The 16,026-nt window shown below is 47.0% G+C and overlaps 1 protein-coding gene across 1 annotated transcript in view; it reads right to left on the reverse strand.

The window, feature by feature from the left end:
• plcl1 (phospholipase C like 1) overlaps nt 1-16,026 on the reverse strand; it is a 60,057-nt gene that overhangs the window by 14,910 nt on the left and 29,121 nt on the right. Inside the window, exons 2-7 of the mRNA XM_071926343.2 lie at nt 8,663-8,737; nt 8,254-8,541; nt 7,173-7,454; nt 5,314-5,705; nt 3,862-4,990; nt 3,469-3,645 (exon numbers count right to left, since the gene is read on the reverse strand). Coding sequence (XP_071782444.1) covers nt 3,469-3,645; nt 3,862-4,990; nt 5,314-5,705; nt 7,173-7,454; nt 8,254-8,541; nt 8,663-8,737 — 2,343 coding nt within the window. The remainder of the gene's footprint in view (nt 1-3,468; nt 3,646-3,861; nt 4,991-5,313; nt 5,706-7,172; nt 7,455-8,253; nt 8,542-8,662; nt 8,738-16,026) is intronic.

The raw sequence follows: 16,026 nt of genomic DNA on the forward strand, positions 1-16,026 counted from the left end.
TAAAGTATACATATAATCTTAACTGACTTCTTGCTATAGCTGATACCTTAATCCCTTGTGTTAAAGCAGGGAAATAAATTGAACCCCTTCCATGTCAGCACAGCACTGTGATACTTGTTGGCGCCGGAAAGGATTCGGCGCTTCTAAAAACAAACCACTTCTCATACCCAATTATAAATTGTCTCCAAAAACAAACCTCTTATTTACAGCGCTGGAATGAACAAGCTGAGTTTGGCTGATTATCTAGGCTTTTAAAGTTTAATGTTTGTCACCTGAGAAGGCTGGGGATGTGTGAGCCTAAGGAAGCTCAGACAGCGTGTAAATGTGTCTCTGTACATTATTCATCTGCCCTTGATTTAGAACCGTAAGTCGTGGCGGCTCTCTCATAATGAAGACACTAGGCAGAGAAGACGCACTTCATTAGGTGTTTACACAGCAGAAGGTGATCAATTAGTCACGATATTCAGCTGGGAAGTTCAAACAGAACATTTCCTGTTATTAAGTGTCATTTATGAATCTGTTCAGGCTCAGCATTTGGGTAAATTAAGCATCCTAACATACCATGGTGCAGAGGGGGATGCTGGGTGAAATATTACACTTCAGCTCACACCTTCAGAGGAATACCTTCTGGGCTAATAAGGCAAAAAAACAACCACACATGTAAGCGCAGGCATTCAAACAGACAGACACACACACACACACGCACACACACTGAATAAGTGGGAGGACTAATGGCGCTGAGAGTGTGTCTCTGCATATTCATTCTGTGAGGAGGGACAGAGAGTAAACAAAATGTCAAACAAAAACACATTATCTGTTAATGTCTCTGTTTCTCTCTGCAAACACCCTCACACAGTCAGGCACACACAGAAACACACACACACGCACACACACACACACACACACACACGTGATGGATATGTGTATAGTGTTTATAGCAGAGAGAGCAACACCAGGACAGAGGATAAAGAAGGCTGACTATCTATCACTTCCTACAGAGAATGAGTATAAACTTGCCCCAAGCTCACTCTGTGTGTGTGTGTGTGTGTGTGTGTGTGTGTGTGTGTGTGTGTGTGTGTCCAACACTAAATCCATATGAGGTCTTCAGGCTCTGAGCAACAGGATGGAAACAAACTCAACCAGCATGGTTGAGACATTGATTCCCTTAAGATTACGGTTTGTTTGAGTGTGTGTGTGTGTGTGTGTGTGTGTGTGTGTGTGTGTGTGTGTGTGTGTGTGTGTGTGTGCGTATTCTGTCACATCTGTTTAATTTTATTTTTTTTTACATTTTGAAGGGGACAAGGGGAGTACAGCAGTAAAGAGAGGTAGCGGGACCCCCTCTTTTTCCACTGAATGGTACAGCTCACTCCTTGAACCCCAAAATAAACAAACCTGAAGGGCAAGACAACTATGTTGGAGGACAGGGGGGGGTTCTGAGGTTGAGGTAGAAATGTCATTTCATGGGGAGGAAATAAACACACAGACACACCACCACACACACACACACACACACACACACACACACATATATACATACGCAGTGCCATGTTAATGTTAATGTTTCACCAATATGTGAGTCTAGTCTAGTCTGAGGCGGAGGCTGGTGATGGATGGAGGAGCAGAGAACATGTCACACTGACTGAAGTAGGACTTGGCTGCCCTTAGGTCCTAGACCACATTATTATGAAGAGCACACACCCAGAAAGTTTGTGTAAGTGTGTGTGTGTGTGTGTGTGTGTGTGTGTTCTGCACTCCATTCCCCTAAGCTGTGACTGAAGGCTGAGCAGTGGGGAGAATAGCTGGAGTTTCATGCATGGAGAAGCCAGACAGACAGCTTCAGCAGACTGTGTGTGCGTGTGTGTGTGTGTGTGTGTGTGTGCCTCTAGATTCATGTGTGTGCCAAATGATGACTCCAATCCTGTTCTCTCTACTCTCTTCATTTTTCAGCAGGGAGGCCATGGCTGTGCTGAAAAGCCCTGCGGCACTTATTTCAAACAATTTCTAACCAAATACACTGCTTCTGAAAAGAGAGAAAAGGAGGTGTATGAGCGGTAGCATCCCTATTCTTACAGGTTCCTTTTATTCTTATATCTTATATTCTTCATTATATTCCTACAGACATTTAAGAAGTGCTGTAACTGTGTCGACATGCAGCGAGAGGTGAGACGGCAGTTTCCATCAGGGCGTAGGAAGGTTAATTACAGTTAGTTTGCACTGTAAGTGTTTATGCATGTGTTAAGAGAGTGTGTTGATGTGGCTATCCAGTGTCTGAGCTTGGCTGCCGCTTCAGAACCTGCAGGCCTGTGATTAAGAAATACGAGAGCAGGCTTCACCAGTCTGATACACACACTTAACCAAGCGGCATGGCCACTGGTGTGACGAGTATGATTGTGCATGGCTATGTTTGCATGCCTGTTTCTGTGTTTCAGGGCATGCGTGACTGTGTGTGTGTGTGTGTGTGTGTGTGTGTGTGTGTGTGTGTGTGGTTGTGCTGTGGGAGTCACGCCACACTGCCCTCCAGTCCCCCACTAGACCTTGGGTTACAGGCCACAGGGCTAATGAGACAAGCAGAGCCAAAGTCTTGCTCCTCACCAACACTCTCCTCCTCCTCATTCTCCTCTTTGAAAGCCATTTCCCCTCCCCTCCTCTTGCTCTCTTCTTTCCTTCGCCTCCTCTGCAACCTTCATCTCTTCTCTACTCAACACTTCATCCTCCTCTTACCCCAAATGTGCACAATCTGTTGCTGTAACTCCAGCTAGTCTGGTCTTAAAAGCACTTTATGCCTGTAATTACACTTGTGACTATTACCCAGTTCTTAAGCGCACAACTGCGTATCAGTCAAAAGACGACTTTGTCATAACATTCAAATGCTTCCGAGTTAAATGGGATATTCAGATGGAGTTGCGGCTGCCTCTATGACTCATTTATTAAGCGTTAGCAGAGGTTCAATTTTGCCGGTATTTGTGTTACCAGACGGCCAAACCATGCATTCAACTGACTTCACTTTGTTTCTCTCCCCAGCCAGAGAACCCCCTTATCGCATGAAAAACAGTTAATTATTTGTTTAAATTACACACATTACACAAGTCCCTTGTCGTCATTGTGGAGGTATGCCTGCTCTAAGGCAGCTTGCTGCACACACACACGCACACACACACATACAGATTTGACGTGGCCAAAGAGAACATGCCGTATCAATTGTGACAGCTTGTCATTATGGCTCAGCCTCACTAATACAGGACTCTGTCAGCGACGAGTAAGAAAGCCAAAACAGCAGCACTGCAGTCAACAAATCCCGTCTCATATAATGAATTTAATGCATACATCAGTGTATTCATGGGAGAGCCTCATTTGAGTCTTGCCTCCCATCTAGTGAAACACCGAGTAAATAGAGATATTTACAGTAAATGGATAACCACGAGAAAAAAACTCACAAAGCAGTGACTTGACAGCATCAAAATGCCTTACCTGAAACTCGAAGGTCTCGTCGAATAGCGGGTCGTCCTGGTTCTGTGCGGCGGTGCGGGTCCGCTGCTCGGCGCAGTCAGCCGGGACACCATGTAGCTCCAGAACCACGTAGGGGTCAATGACCTCACCTTTAGCCCCCGCTCCCTGAGGCTTGGGCAGGTTGTGGGCACTGATCACCTGCACAGTAGAATACAAAGCAGTGTGTCTCAGTTGCACATGCAATAGTGTTAGGTGAAAGCAAGTTAATTACTTGGCTATTGGCTACTTGTGCTTAACTTAGTGGGTATTTGAGTGTATGACAAAACATTTATCACAATTATTCAAAATATGTTACAGGTAAATTCATTGGAAAGCAAACACTGGATGGTGAATGCACGATAGACATGTGTCAACCTTGACGCGTAGGGTTTGAGGTGGCACTCCTGGCACGCAGCCTTGTGTGTGGGCGCTGAAATACGACACCTCCTCCCTCATCACAGCGGGGCGGAGAACATAACCGCAGCCTCCGTTCTGGGAGAAGCGACCTCTGTGGAGGTCCAGCATGGCTCCAGGGGTCTGCTGGTTCAGTGCCACGAGCTGGACCCCTCCTTTCCAGTAGCCCTGTGGGTTAGGGTTGCTGGAGTCCAGTCTCACCGAGCTGGGCCGTACCCGGGTCAGGGTGCGCTTGGTGAACATAACCAGCTCCTCTGGGCTCTCGCTGGTCACCCGCCCGGCCTCCCCCTCCCCTAGGGAGCACAGTGTCCAATAGGGCGGCTCGGGAGGCATCGGTGTGCTGGGAGAGGAGGGACTGCTGGGCGGCGATTGCTGCTGAGCCTGCTTTTGACTGGCTCTCTGTGCGTAGAAGCTGCGGCTGCCCGTGCGAGCGATGCCCACCAGGTCAGACAGCTCTCTGCGGAGGCGGAGCCTCCTGGGCTGAGGGGGTGGAGGCACCACCAAGACCACGCCCAGCTCCTCCTCACCGGGGATGGTCATTCTCCGTCCCGCCAGAGGCCCTCCTCCTCCTATCTCCTCATCCTCCTCAGACACCTCCCCCTCAGAGCCGTCCTCCTCCGGAGGGAGCTTCTTCCCCACCAGCAGGATGCGTCCCTTCAGCTGCTCGGGTGAGGGTAAGGTCGTGGCTCGCCCTCCCAGGCTGACAGGCAGGGCCTCTGGGGTGTAGAGACGGAAGCCAAACACCTTCTTTAGGTGCTGTGCCAGGATGCGCTGCTGGGCAGGGGAGCAGCGCTGGCACAGGTACACCAACAGTGGGTACTGGGAGGTCAGGAAGGCATACTTATTGACTACCTCCAGAGCAGAGCGGATAGTGACAAGGGCATGGTGGTGGTGGTGGTGATGGTGGTGGTGATGGTGGTGGCGGGGGACGTCCGGACCATAGTCAACCCCGAGGAGAGGCTCCCCCTCTGGGCCGTCGGTCACTCCCAGCTCCAAGCAGCGGCAGCCTGTCTGCAGGGCCTTGGTCAGCCCCCCCAGGTCTGCTCTGCCGTGTACCTGGTCATCCAGCAGGTAGGAACGATACGAGGCACTGAGGAAGCAATCAGCAGCATTCCTTCAGACATACTCACACAGTAATACAAATAATGCCCTGTTTCTAAATGACATCTAATAGCAACATTAAATAACAGTTGAAAGTATCTTAGCTCTCGCAAAATGTCAGAGAACAGGCCAAAAACAATTGGTTCAATTGGACACAATTGGCTCTAAATCTTTACCAGTACACAAGCTATAGTACTTATGACTAATCACTGACTAATACCTGACTAATAACCAAATTTAAAGGAACAGTTCATCCCAAAATGAAAATTCTGAGTAGATAATGACCGAATTTTCCTGAAATGCCACACCCACCTGATGTAGTAGTGGGACACGGGCATGTTCATGTCCTGGCACACGCCCAGTTGCTCTGGGTCCAGCAGCTGGCACTCGGGGGACTGCAGGTAGAGGGCAAAGCCGTCCAGGCCCAGCAGCCCCCTCTCCCTGCCCTGGGCCGAGGGCTCGTAGCGCCGCAGCAGCTCCAAGCAGCCCTCGGTCGTGGCCAGGGACAGGCCCTGCTCCGTCTCCAGGAACAGGCGCAGGTCCTGGGGGTCCAGACACTCGCGGTCCTTGGACAGCTGCACCAGCAGAAAGTAGACGTCGGGACGGGTGCAAAGCTCACAGTAGGCCTCCTGGAACTCCTCACGCGTCACATGGGAGGTCAGCTTCTCCTTGCTGCGCTGGATCTCCTTGAAACGCAGACGCACCTGGGGAGGGGGACGACATTTTGAAAGCGGATGAAAGAGAGGAGAGAGAGGGAGGAAGATGAGAGGACACACATTATTGAGAGAGAGATGGGGTGAGTTAATGAGTTAATCAATATAATGCCTAATTTTTCAATGATGCTTGATTCAAGTTCAGTTCTATTTTTTCAGTAAGGATATTAAAGTGACCCGCATCATAGGGCACAACGATATAATCATCCCTTCTTCCATCTCACTCCTTCTCCCTCGTCTCTCCATCTCTTCTCCTTATCTGTCTCCGTTTCTCTCCCTATTGCTTTCTCTCTCTGCCTGCGTTTCCTCTTCCTCTCCCTATCGCTTCATCTGTCTGTGCTCAAGTCCATGCTTGCAGAAATGTCCACCCTCTGATGTCAGCCTGCTAAAACATTTGTCTGAGGTTCTTGCAGGCTGTCAGCAGGCCTCTCGCCTGTCTGCAGCAATATACTGTATATTCCCATGCTCTCTGTGTTTCCAGGGTAATTCTGTCTCTTTGTGTTTGTCTGCTGCTCAGGCAGCAGGTGATACAGGAGCTCCTAGTGGGAGATGTAACAAGCCTACGTGCGTGACTGCACACCAGAACTCAGCTACAACACCCACCGAGGAAGAAGGGGAAAAACCTCATGTCACAAGGGATTATATGTTCTGCTTATCCAAATACAGTAAGAGCCCATTTTATCAGGCGACACACCGCTCCTGCTCCGGCTAGAGCTGAGGTGTATGGAGCCTTAGAATCACCTGAGGTTTTGACACGCTGTCATTCTTATCACATGAGCGCTGGGTAGCTATGTTTTAGCTTGTGTGTGCTGATGCAGCAGAGAAAAGACCAAAACATATAGCTGACTCCAAAAATATGCTGTGTTAATACAAGCGTCTAAATACTGTGTCATAACTCTAATCCCTGGTTCTTGTGTGGTTTGACACACACAAGCTCCGTATGAGCGCAGAAAGTTCTTGACCTTTCATAAGGACCGTGCACCTGAAAAGTCCACCACTTTGAATATGATATGAATGCTCACAATAATGTGTGAAGGCATATGCAATATCATAACTTTCAAAGGAAGACAGCAGCAGACAATTTCTTCCATATTGCAAAGTTCCATTTTGACCTGGCTCTCATCTATCAATGATTGAGTCCAGTGTCATCTTCCTTTTAAGGTTATCGTGTTCCATTTACATGTTGCCTTTTAATGCCATCTGGAAGTCTCTCTAGGAAGAGTCAGAAAGATCACAGTATTTTCAGACCTCTTCAGATAGTCTTTTGCTAAAATTCTCCATTTTAAACACAGGATTAAAAAAGTCTATGTCTGTCTTTTTGGCCACAATTATGTCATTTTAACTGCATGTACTCTGCTTTGTTTCCACATGAAGCATGAATTGGGAAGGTGTTACATTACTACATAGTGATTCAGACTTTCCACCACAGCCCCGTCACCCCGGCCCTGCCCCCCTCACCTTGGCCTCCTTGATGCCGGGGCACAGTTTACAGATGGTGGCCACTGCCACGTCCTCTGGCACAATGCCGTACCCGTCCTCGTCCACCTGGGCGAACTCGGCGGCCAGCCACTCGCTCCTCATCTTGCTTCCCGCGCTGCCCTCTACCGCCAGGCTCCCCCCCTCGCCCAGCCCTCCGCCTCCCCCAGCGCCCCCGATGATGGAGGGGTGGGCCACCAGGTAGCGTAGGCCCGTCACCCAGATGTTGGCCACGTCCGCCGACAACGCAACCAGGTCCAGGGACTGGAGAGAGGGATAGACAATGAAGATTAGTGGATGGATAAATGGATAGATGGATAGATGGACTGACTGATGGACTCTAAGACTATTTACTGTATATCTTTAAAGGTGTTGCATGTAGCATTTTTAAACATCAATATATAATGATCAAAGTAATTGTGATACTTTTGTATAATTACTGTAAACAAATGCGACCATGGTGGGGACGATTGGTAGCCTCTATCTTCCAGTGGAATTGTTAGTGCTAGTGTTTCTCCAAATTACAACCACATTTCCCATAAACAAAGCCACAAAGGCTTGTCCTGTCCCCCTCCCTGGTGTCGCTCCACGTGTGTTTTGAAGAGCAAGAAGGATAAAAGACGAAAATGTATTCCCTCGTTGCACCATCTGCCATTGCCAGAAACTATGAAAGTTTTAGCTCTGTTTGCACTGGAAGAACAGTGCAAACGGCCCTCTTCCCATTTTGTGCCATAAAGCAATGTCCCTTTGTGCTGTAAACCAATCCTGCATATTTCTCAGTGAATCCAACCTGGTGGCACACAGTGTTAAATGCAGTGAAGAGACCAGTAGAGGCTGCCAATGGCCTTGGCATTGGTGTCGTTTGTTACAATAATTATACGAATGTCCCAAAATTAATGTAGTAATGATTTGGGTTTGATTTGATTCAGGTGATTTGAGGTCACTAAGTATTTTTTCTACTTTTGTATTTCTCTTGACTTTAATGCTGTTTCTATTCTCACAAGCAATATTTGGATGTGACTTCATTAAATCCATCCATTTCCCTTCCTCCCTCCCTTCCTACCTGGTAGTCATCCCCGTGTATAATGGAGAAGGCAGCCTCCTCGGCGAGGTGTTCAGACAGAGGACCGTTATGGAGGAAGGTCTCAGTGCTTTTCCCAATGCGGACCTCCCGGATGCTGCCCATGTCCAGCCGAGCCCGATCCCCATCCTTCTTGGACGGCTCCCAGCGCAGGCAGCTCAGGTCCGGGTCCAGCGTGTAGAAACGACAGTAAACCCTGGAGTTGGGTCGAACCTTCTTCAGTTCACATCCGCCCTGCATGAACGCCAGGCAGTCCGCTGCACTGCTTACCTGGGTTGGAAAATCAATGACACTTTTACTGACTATGTTCATTTGTAACAACAAAGTATAGAAACCATGATGGAAATTTTGAAGTATTTCCGTTACAGAGCGAGGTCTGTTGCTAATCTACCTTTTTCTCAGAGGGCATGCTGCTGAAGGACACTGTCTTCTTCCTGCCTCCGCCCACCTTCTGCACCGAGGGATCCTGGGAAAACACACAGACAGATGGCCAGCAGGTCAAAATTAAAGGTTCATTTCTTAAGTCAGAAGTTTTTCTGTTTGTCAAGAGGTTTAGTCATAAAATCGGATTTAAGGATCAGGCACAAATTCTCAATTGCTTTTTTGTTCGCTATTTGACTGAGAACAGGTATGCCATAAACAGGACAGTCTAAATAAATAACTCTGTAGTTTAAAAAGTAGAAGCACAAGCATAGTTGAAGTTTCTAAAAAGGAAGGAACTGTGTGCCAAAATGAGATTGTTTCCAATGAGTGTGCCCATTCTGGTAGGAAGGAGGTTTCAGACAGATTGAATAAGTAAACCACTGTCAATATTTCCCTGAAAAGATTATACAAGTTATTTTGGTTCCCCTATCTCCAGCCCTGCCAGACACTTGACATAACTGGTCTTCAACCAATAATTGTTTTAATTTTGACTCATCTTCCAAAGCCCGGCTGAAAAATTGATTGTGCCGCTTCATTTCCTCTCTGGTAATTTTGCACCAGTCACAGCACTGAAGAGCTGCCTAGAGACTACACTCTCTTTCTCTCTCTCTCTCTCTCTCTCTCTCTCTCTCTCTCACACACACACACACACTCACACACTATCTCTAAGAAAATAAGGTACAGAGTTGTTGTACCTCACCTTATTTTCTGAGTGCATACACACACACACACACACACACCTACCGAGTGCCCCTGCTAAGCTCTCTGCTTCCTGCCTCTGGCTACTCCAGCTAACGACAGATTGATTGGCAGCTTAGTCTCTGCATGGTGGCAAATGTCAAGGTTAGGTAACTTTCATTAGCACTATGGCGTGGGATTTTCACCGAGGTCACCAATAATAGCCGAGTGGCCCTTCGCTGACTTGTAATGAGCTGCAATGGTCTTAGCTGAAATGACAAGGCAGCACAATCACATTTGGCGCCGAGTGCAGAGAATGGGCCGAGCCTCGCTCTCTGCATCGATCAACCCGCAGCACTCAGTTTATACAGATATATTCTGTTTGGAATTTTGTGTTATGTATCTGGTATACACACTGCATCCCTGCAATTATCTAGCTTCTGAAATTCTGAAAAGAGTAGAAAGGCCTTGAAAGTGAAAAAAAAAAATACTGGAGAGAAAGTTGAATGGCTTTGAAAGTGAAAAAATGTCACCTAGAGTATAGCACAGTATCATCCCATAGTAACAACCATAGCAACGAAACAATTAGGAGACTGTCGCTGGTTTCAATGGCATCCATGCATTCTTTTGCATTGCATGCATTCCTTTCACTTTCTAATATTTATTTGTAACGCACCATTATATTACTGCAAGAAAATAACGAGAGAGGTGGGAAAGTGATCCAAGTAACAAGAGATTATTAAGGAAGCAACAAAGGAAGAGGTTAAGAATTTAAAATCATTCTGGTTCCTGGTTCCTGGATCAGAGGCACAACAAGACAGACCTGACCCTCCAGTAGGAAGTTTTTATAAGATTGTAAGAATGTCGATGATCCTCTGCTCTACCTATTTCTATTCTATTCTATTCTATTCTAGACCCACTACCTGTATACACAGGTTTCAGAACCATCCCCATCCAGTGAAGCAGAAAGAAGATCTGTCTCTACTAAATCTCCACCACCAATCACAGAGGGCCGAAGTGAGGTGACATGTGACGGAAATGTCTCGGCTTTATTTCCCAGTATCACCCGGATCACATCATACTGCAAGCGTAGTAGAAACGCACTTGATGTCATCATGTCATTTTTGAATGAAGGGATGTTTTGGAAAAGCCAGTACTCTCACACCAACCCATGCTGCGCTCATGGTCTGAGATCAGGGAAATCTGGAATGATACAACAAAGCTGCCCCCTTTAATCTCATAATGTACACATGCACGCATAGTGACATACATTCCCTGTACTTTCAGCAAATGGCCTATATAGCCTAGTGTGCGTTACGTAAACAGAGGCTGTGCTGTCAGAATGCCATGGAGAAAGAATGGAGAAAGCCGAGCTGTAAACTATTTTTCTTTTGGCAAGAAAATAGGTAAAAAAATACAAATTAATCCATGAGGTGCAGTCAAAATAGCCTTCAAACTGCAGTGAAAAAGCAGCAACAGGGACTGTCAAAGTGTGTGTCCCTGTGTGTGTGTGATCAAGTCTTTAAGTGTGTGTGTGTGACAAACACAGGTAGTGGTAACCTGACATTGGTGATCAATAATGAACACGAGGGCACGGAGGGCAACCTGAGCTCGGGGTGGCAGGTTCACCGGTTCACAGACTTCCAGTGGGATGTGTGTCTTCATTCGGCCCCCAGACCGGCGATCTCTGGTTATGAAGAGCACTAATCATGTAATGTAATTGTCAGTATCATTTTGCTGCGATGGGCAAATTTCCCCGCTGGCTCGTAGTGTAACAAGCGGCGGCAGCCTGCTGGCTCCCAGGGGACCTATGTTTAAACCCTGTCGCTCACAACTCATCTGCCCCCACACACAGGGAGGAAGACAGGGCAGACAAAGCACATCAGTTACTTCTGAGAGAGGGAGAGAGAGAGAGAGAGAGAGAGAGAGAGAGCACTGAAAACCCTCGCCTCACCCCCATTCGCTACAGAGAAAAAACAGCAGCGCGTATCGATTTTCAATTCCAATATTCCCACACCTCCCAGCAGGCAGAGAGACAGAGGGAGGCGCAGAGGTCAGAGTTTCCAATACAGCCCGCTTGCTTGTTTGTCTTTATTCACATAACTGTCCCACAAAATGGCTTTTTATTAAGTTGGCGGGCTCGGTCAGTGAGGAGGCCGGACAGACAGGCTTAGCGAAAGCAGGTCAGCGGGTATTTAGGTGGGCAGGGCAGAGGGGGGGCTGGACTGTGTGTCTGTTTCTCTCTCTCTCGCTGTGGTAGTGATGTTTTGTCTTTGGGGTGGCAGGGACATTTGGGAACACTGGCGTCATCATGGCTGGCGTTACTAACCCAGCGTGTGTGTGTGTGTTGCGTATGTCAGTGCATGTCTCCTCTGTCACATCTCACTGCGTGACACACGATGCCCTCCAGGAAATTATGGCCACGTCCCCATAAAGCTTTTACCGCTGCGCTCTGTTTGGCCTAAAAGGACATCTATCGGTTATAATCCCCGGCCCGCATTAAGCTCCGTCTCCCTCGCTCCAGTTTGTTTTATTTCTATACTCTCTCTCTAGCTCCGATGCGGCCGTTCCCTTCCATCACTGACTTGCTGCCAGGGATGAATCTCAGCACAGATGGAGAGATGGTGGAGCACAAATGGGATCAAAAGCTGGAGGGAACGGAGAAGAGAAGCAAGAAAAGTCCGATAAGACGGATAAGAGAATAGGGTGAAAATGAAAGGGTGTCCTGAAAGTAGAGAGGCAAAAAAACAAAGAAGTTGACAGGGAAAAGAAAAAGGGAACAAAACAAAGCCGAGCAAATGACTTGAAAATTGCTCATAAAGACAGAAAGAGAAACAGCGAGAACGAGCAAATTGAATGAAAGAATAAATTTGTCAGGGAGATGAAAGGAGGACTGCGATGCAAGTGGGGAAGGAAGAGGAATGGAGGTAGAATAAATAGATATAGAACAATAGTTCATTGTACTGAACAGCCAGGCGTAGCAGATGAAGTGACTGCAGCAGCTGGCTCTTCACTCGGCCTGAGGGCAACACTCACAGTGTTACACACAGCTAAGAGGAGGCACACAATACAAGACGGTTTCATTGTCATATACAGTATGACTGCGACGAGAGGGAGGGTGTGATTAAGAAAATCTGGTTAAATTAATGAATAAACCTAAGCTAATGGATATGGCTGGTTCTCCACAAATGGTACCTATCGATATCGTTCTGATTTCTGGCATTAATAAGCATCAAAACACAAGGAAAAGCTTCAAATGTTGGATTCTTACAATGGGAGGTGAGTTTTCTTGTTGTTTATGGGTATTTGAACTGAGAAAATCAATTGAGCATATTCTGATTCAGTTTAGAGAAGCAGATGGCAAAATTCATTATACAAGTAATTAAATGTTAAATGAATGTTACTCTATCGCAGAATATAATACGGTTTCATTCAACAAAGTAAGGTATTGGAAAAAATGATAATCAGCCCTACTGAAGGATGTGACTAACATGCATTAGTCAACTGACCTTAAGTCATGCCAACAAAAGCAAAAAACTGTAGGGCTGTAGTCCAACATTCATTTTGTGTCATATTATAGGTTAAAGGGGGGTACTACAACAGTAAAATGAGTTGAAATTCAGTGGAACTGTCCCTTTAACATATGGCAGCCGCCTGCCAGTAGCCTCCAGTGTGTCAGCTCATCCTGTACAGCGTCAATCAGCAGCCCTGCTGTCAGATATAGATTCTGGCTGAACTTTACATGACCTTAATGAGTAAATGAACCATGAGTATGAGAATAAATTTAGAACTGAGACAATGCACACACACACACACAGTTATTCCTCAATCCCTATACTGTGCTCCCACCCTGCCTCGTTGTTTCCATCCATTGACTAACTCATTAACCCACTTACTCACCCCACATTGATATCTCTGCCACACACACACATCCCACCCTGCGCACGTTGACACACACACACACACACACACACACACGCTGCTGCACACACTCAGTGCCCTCCCAACACCTGGCAGTAGCGTTAATCCAGCTCCACACCACCTCCCCCAACCAACTATGATCCCATGATCTGGCTAATGATCCCTCAGCACATCGGCAGCAGATTACCACAATAGATTACTGCAGTGGATTACCGTCGTGCTACCGCCATCCGTAGTCCTGTAGCTGCTAATCCACAGCGAATGGGGTCCGCTGTGTATCACGGAACCAGGACTATTTAGACCAGGTCCACAAACACACACACACACACACACAAAGGCATTCTGGATCGGAGCATACTACTAATGGCAGACGCTGTCATCAGCCTGAAATGGAATTAGGGTGCAATCACACCTACAGTTTGTTTACTTTGAGCCATAGTTGAAAAGTTTACTTTGTTGCATTTTTGTATTTAGTTTGTTTAGGTTCACACTGCCCAAGTACAAGCAAACCAGAGCCTGTAAACAAAAGTCACATGGACTCACAAACAGCTTGTTTATCAGGAAGAATTCTGGCAGCCTGTCATTCTGTGAAGTCGGAGCGTTTGGTAGCGGAGCGAATCAAAACAAATCTGATTCCAGTCCCTGTAACTCCAGCTGATGGACTTTGCACTCTTTGCTCTAACTGACCTGCTCTGGTGTTCATACCGGTTAAGAACACATGAAGAATAGTTGAATATGAGCGGTCCAGACTGCAGTTTGCCCTCGGTTCATTTTGTTATGCTAGACTTTCCAAACATGAGGAACTGCTGGCTATCAGACGCATAAGGAGACATCTGTCTCCTTATACCCATAAACCCTTGTGTTTTGGGGTTGTTTCCTATAATTGGTACAATTACATTCTCACTCCTCACAAACCACACCACAGTTCTCTTGGAGGAGGACTGAGATTCCCATTTTCAGGCGTCTATTATTTGGTGCCACCAGAGTTCAAATGGCATTGTTCTAAATTGGCCAAACGAATCAAATTAAATGAGTAAACAATCCAGCATTCAATTAAACTGCTCCAAATATGCTTGGTGTGAAAACCCTCTGTTGTGACATGCACTAATCTGTCATTGGGTTCATCGATAAACACATGGTGATTGTGCGTGATAAAGAGACAGACAGTGGTCAGAGAAAGAGAGAGAGGAGGAGAGAGAAAGAAAAACACTGTTTGACAGTGCAGCGGTTGCAGGGTTAAAATGTCACCCAACTGTGCAGTCGGAAGATGCCAAGGCCACATGCCCCGACACTGTGTGTGTGTGTAAGGCTCTTTAAGCCTGATTTACCTTCTCTTATGGTAAATTACACACCGACACAGCGCACCGATGGAGCCCATTGTAGGAGGGGACAGAGGGAGCGTGATGAGGAGAGCAGTGGGATGGAGGGAGTGTGACAGGGCATAAAGAAAGCGTGGTGGAGGGATAAAATCAGATAAACACTTCGGGGGATTCGTGTGAAGCCGGAATGATTAATTGATCTCTGTGACGGTGGTGTTAATGTATGTGTGTGCATGCCCACTGATTATAGTTGAGTGAGTCATCTGACAAAATGTGTTAGAACTCTAATTCCTGCATTGTCTCTATTTGGTGTCGCTTTTCCCTTTTTCCAGATTCTGACAGACTGAGCGACCCACTGCCAACAACACACTCAGTTCATTTCAAAGTCACTGTAATTACAGCGCAATTATCTTTGACCAATTAAGATCAAAACCAGTTCAGTAAATCAACACATTCAGGTCTGCAAGCTGGTTCAAACCTTCAAACCTTCTTCAAACCTGTACCACTTCTGGTTCTTGTATAATCTGTTAGTATACCTGGGTGTATATTTGGGGATGTGTGTACACTAACATCAATATGCCTCAACTGTGTGTGTGTGTGTGTGTGTGTGTGTGTGTGTGTGTGTGTGTGTGTGTGCGTGCATGCATACACTGTAAGTGTGTGCTGGTGAGGCTCCAGCCCCATGCTGTGTAGATGATTGTGAAGGAGAGCAGAGGTGATGAGGCCATTTCAATCAAAGCCCTTTTCACAACAGGCTGTCTGGCACACACACACACACACACACACACACACACACTCTCACACACACTCTCTCTCTCTCTCTCACACACACACACACACACACACACACACACACACACACCACTGACAAGCTGTGGCTAGTCTCTGGCTCTGTGCCAGTGTGCCCTCACAGAGCAAGGAGAGTCTCTGATGGATCTCAACAAGGCTTTCTGCTTCACCTTGGCAGATTTGTCACACACACACACACACACAAACACACACACACACACAACAAGTTTGATTGGCTAGATTGGGGCGCGTGTGCGTTCCAGCCTGCATGCATGTGTGTGTTGTTTTCCTGCTGTACAGTACGCGAAAAACATTTGGCTGTCTCCGTCGCTTCAAATCATGTCGGCCGCCCTCCTGCACACACTGTGCACATAAATTAAAGCCACTGTGTCACCAGAGGACACACCGCCGCTACACACACACTCCAGCCAGCAACCCCTCCTGTCCGCCACCTCCTTCAAGTCTAGACAATTTCCCAGTTTCACCTCTCCAACCTCTAAATCTTCCTCGCTCTCCGTCTGCCTTTTCTCTCTCTCTCTCTCTCCGTCCCTGTCCTCCGCCGCTCCCTCTCTCTTCCTGCCATTTGTCTTTACGCTTCCCGATTCCTCTTTCGCCCCTGACCCTC

This window comes from Centroberyx gerrardi, chromosome 10 (assembly GCF_048128805.1).
Source record: "Centroberyx gerrardi isolate f3 chromosome 10, fCenGer3.hap1.cur.20231027, whole genome shotgun sequence".
Taxonomy (NCBI): domain Eukaryota; kingdom Metazoa; phylum Chordata; class Actinopteri; order Beryciformes; family Berycidae; genus Centroberyx; species Centroberyx gerrardi.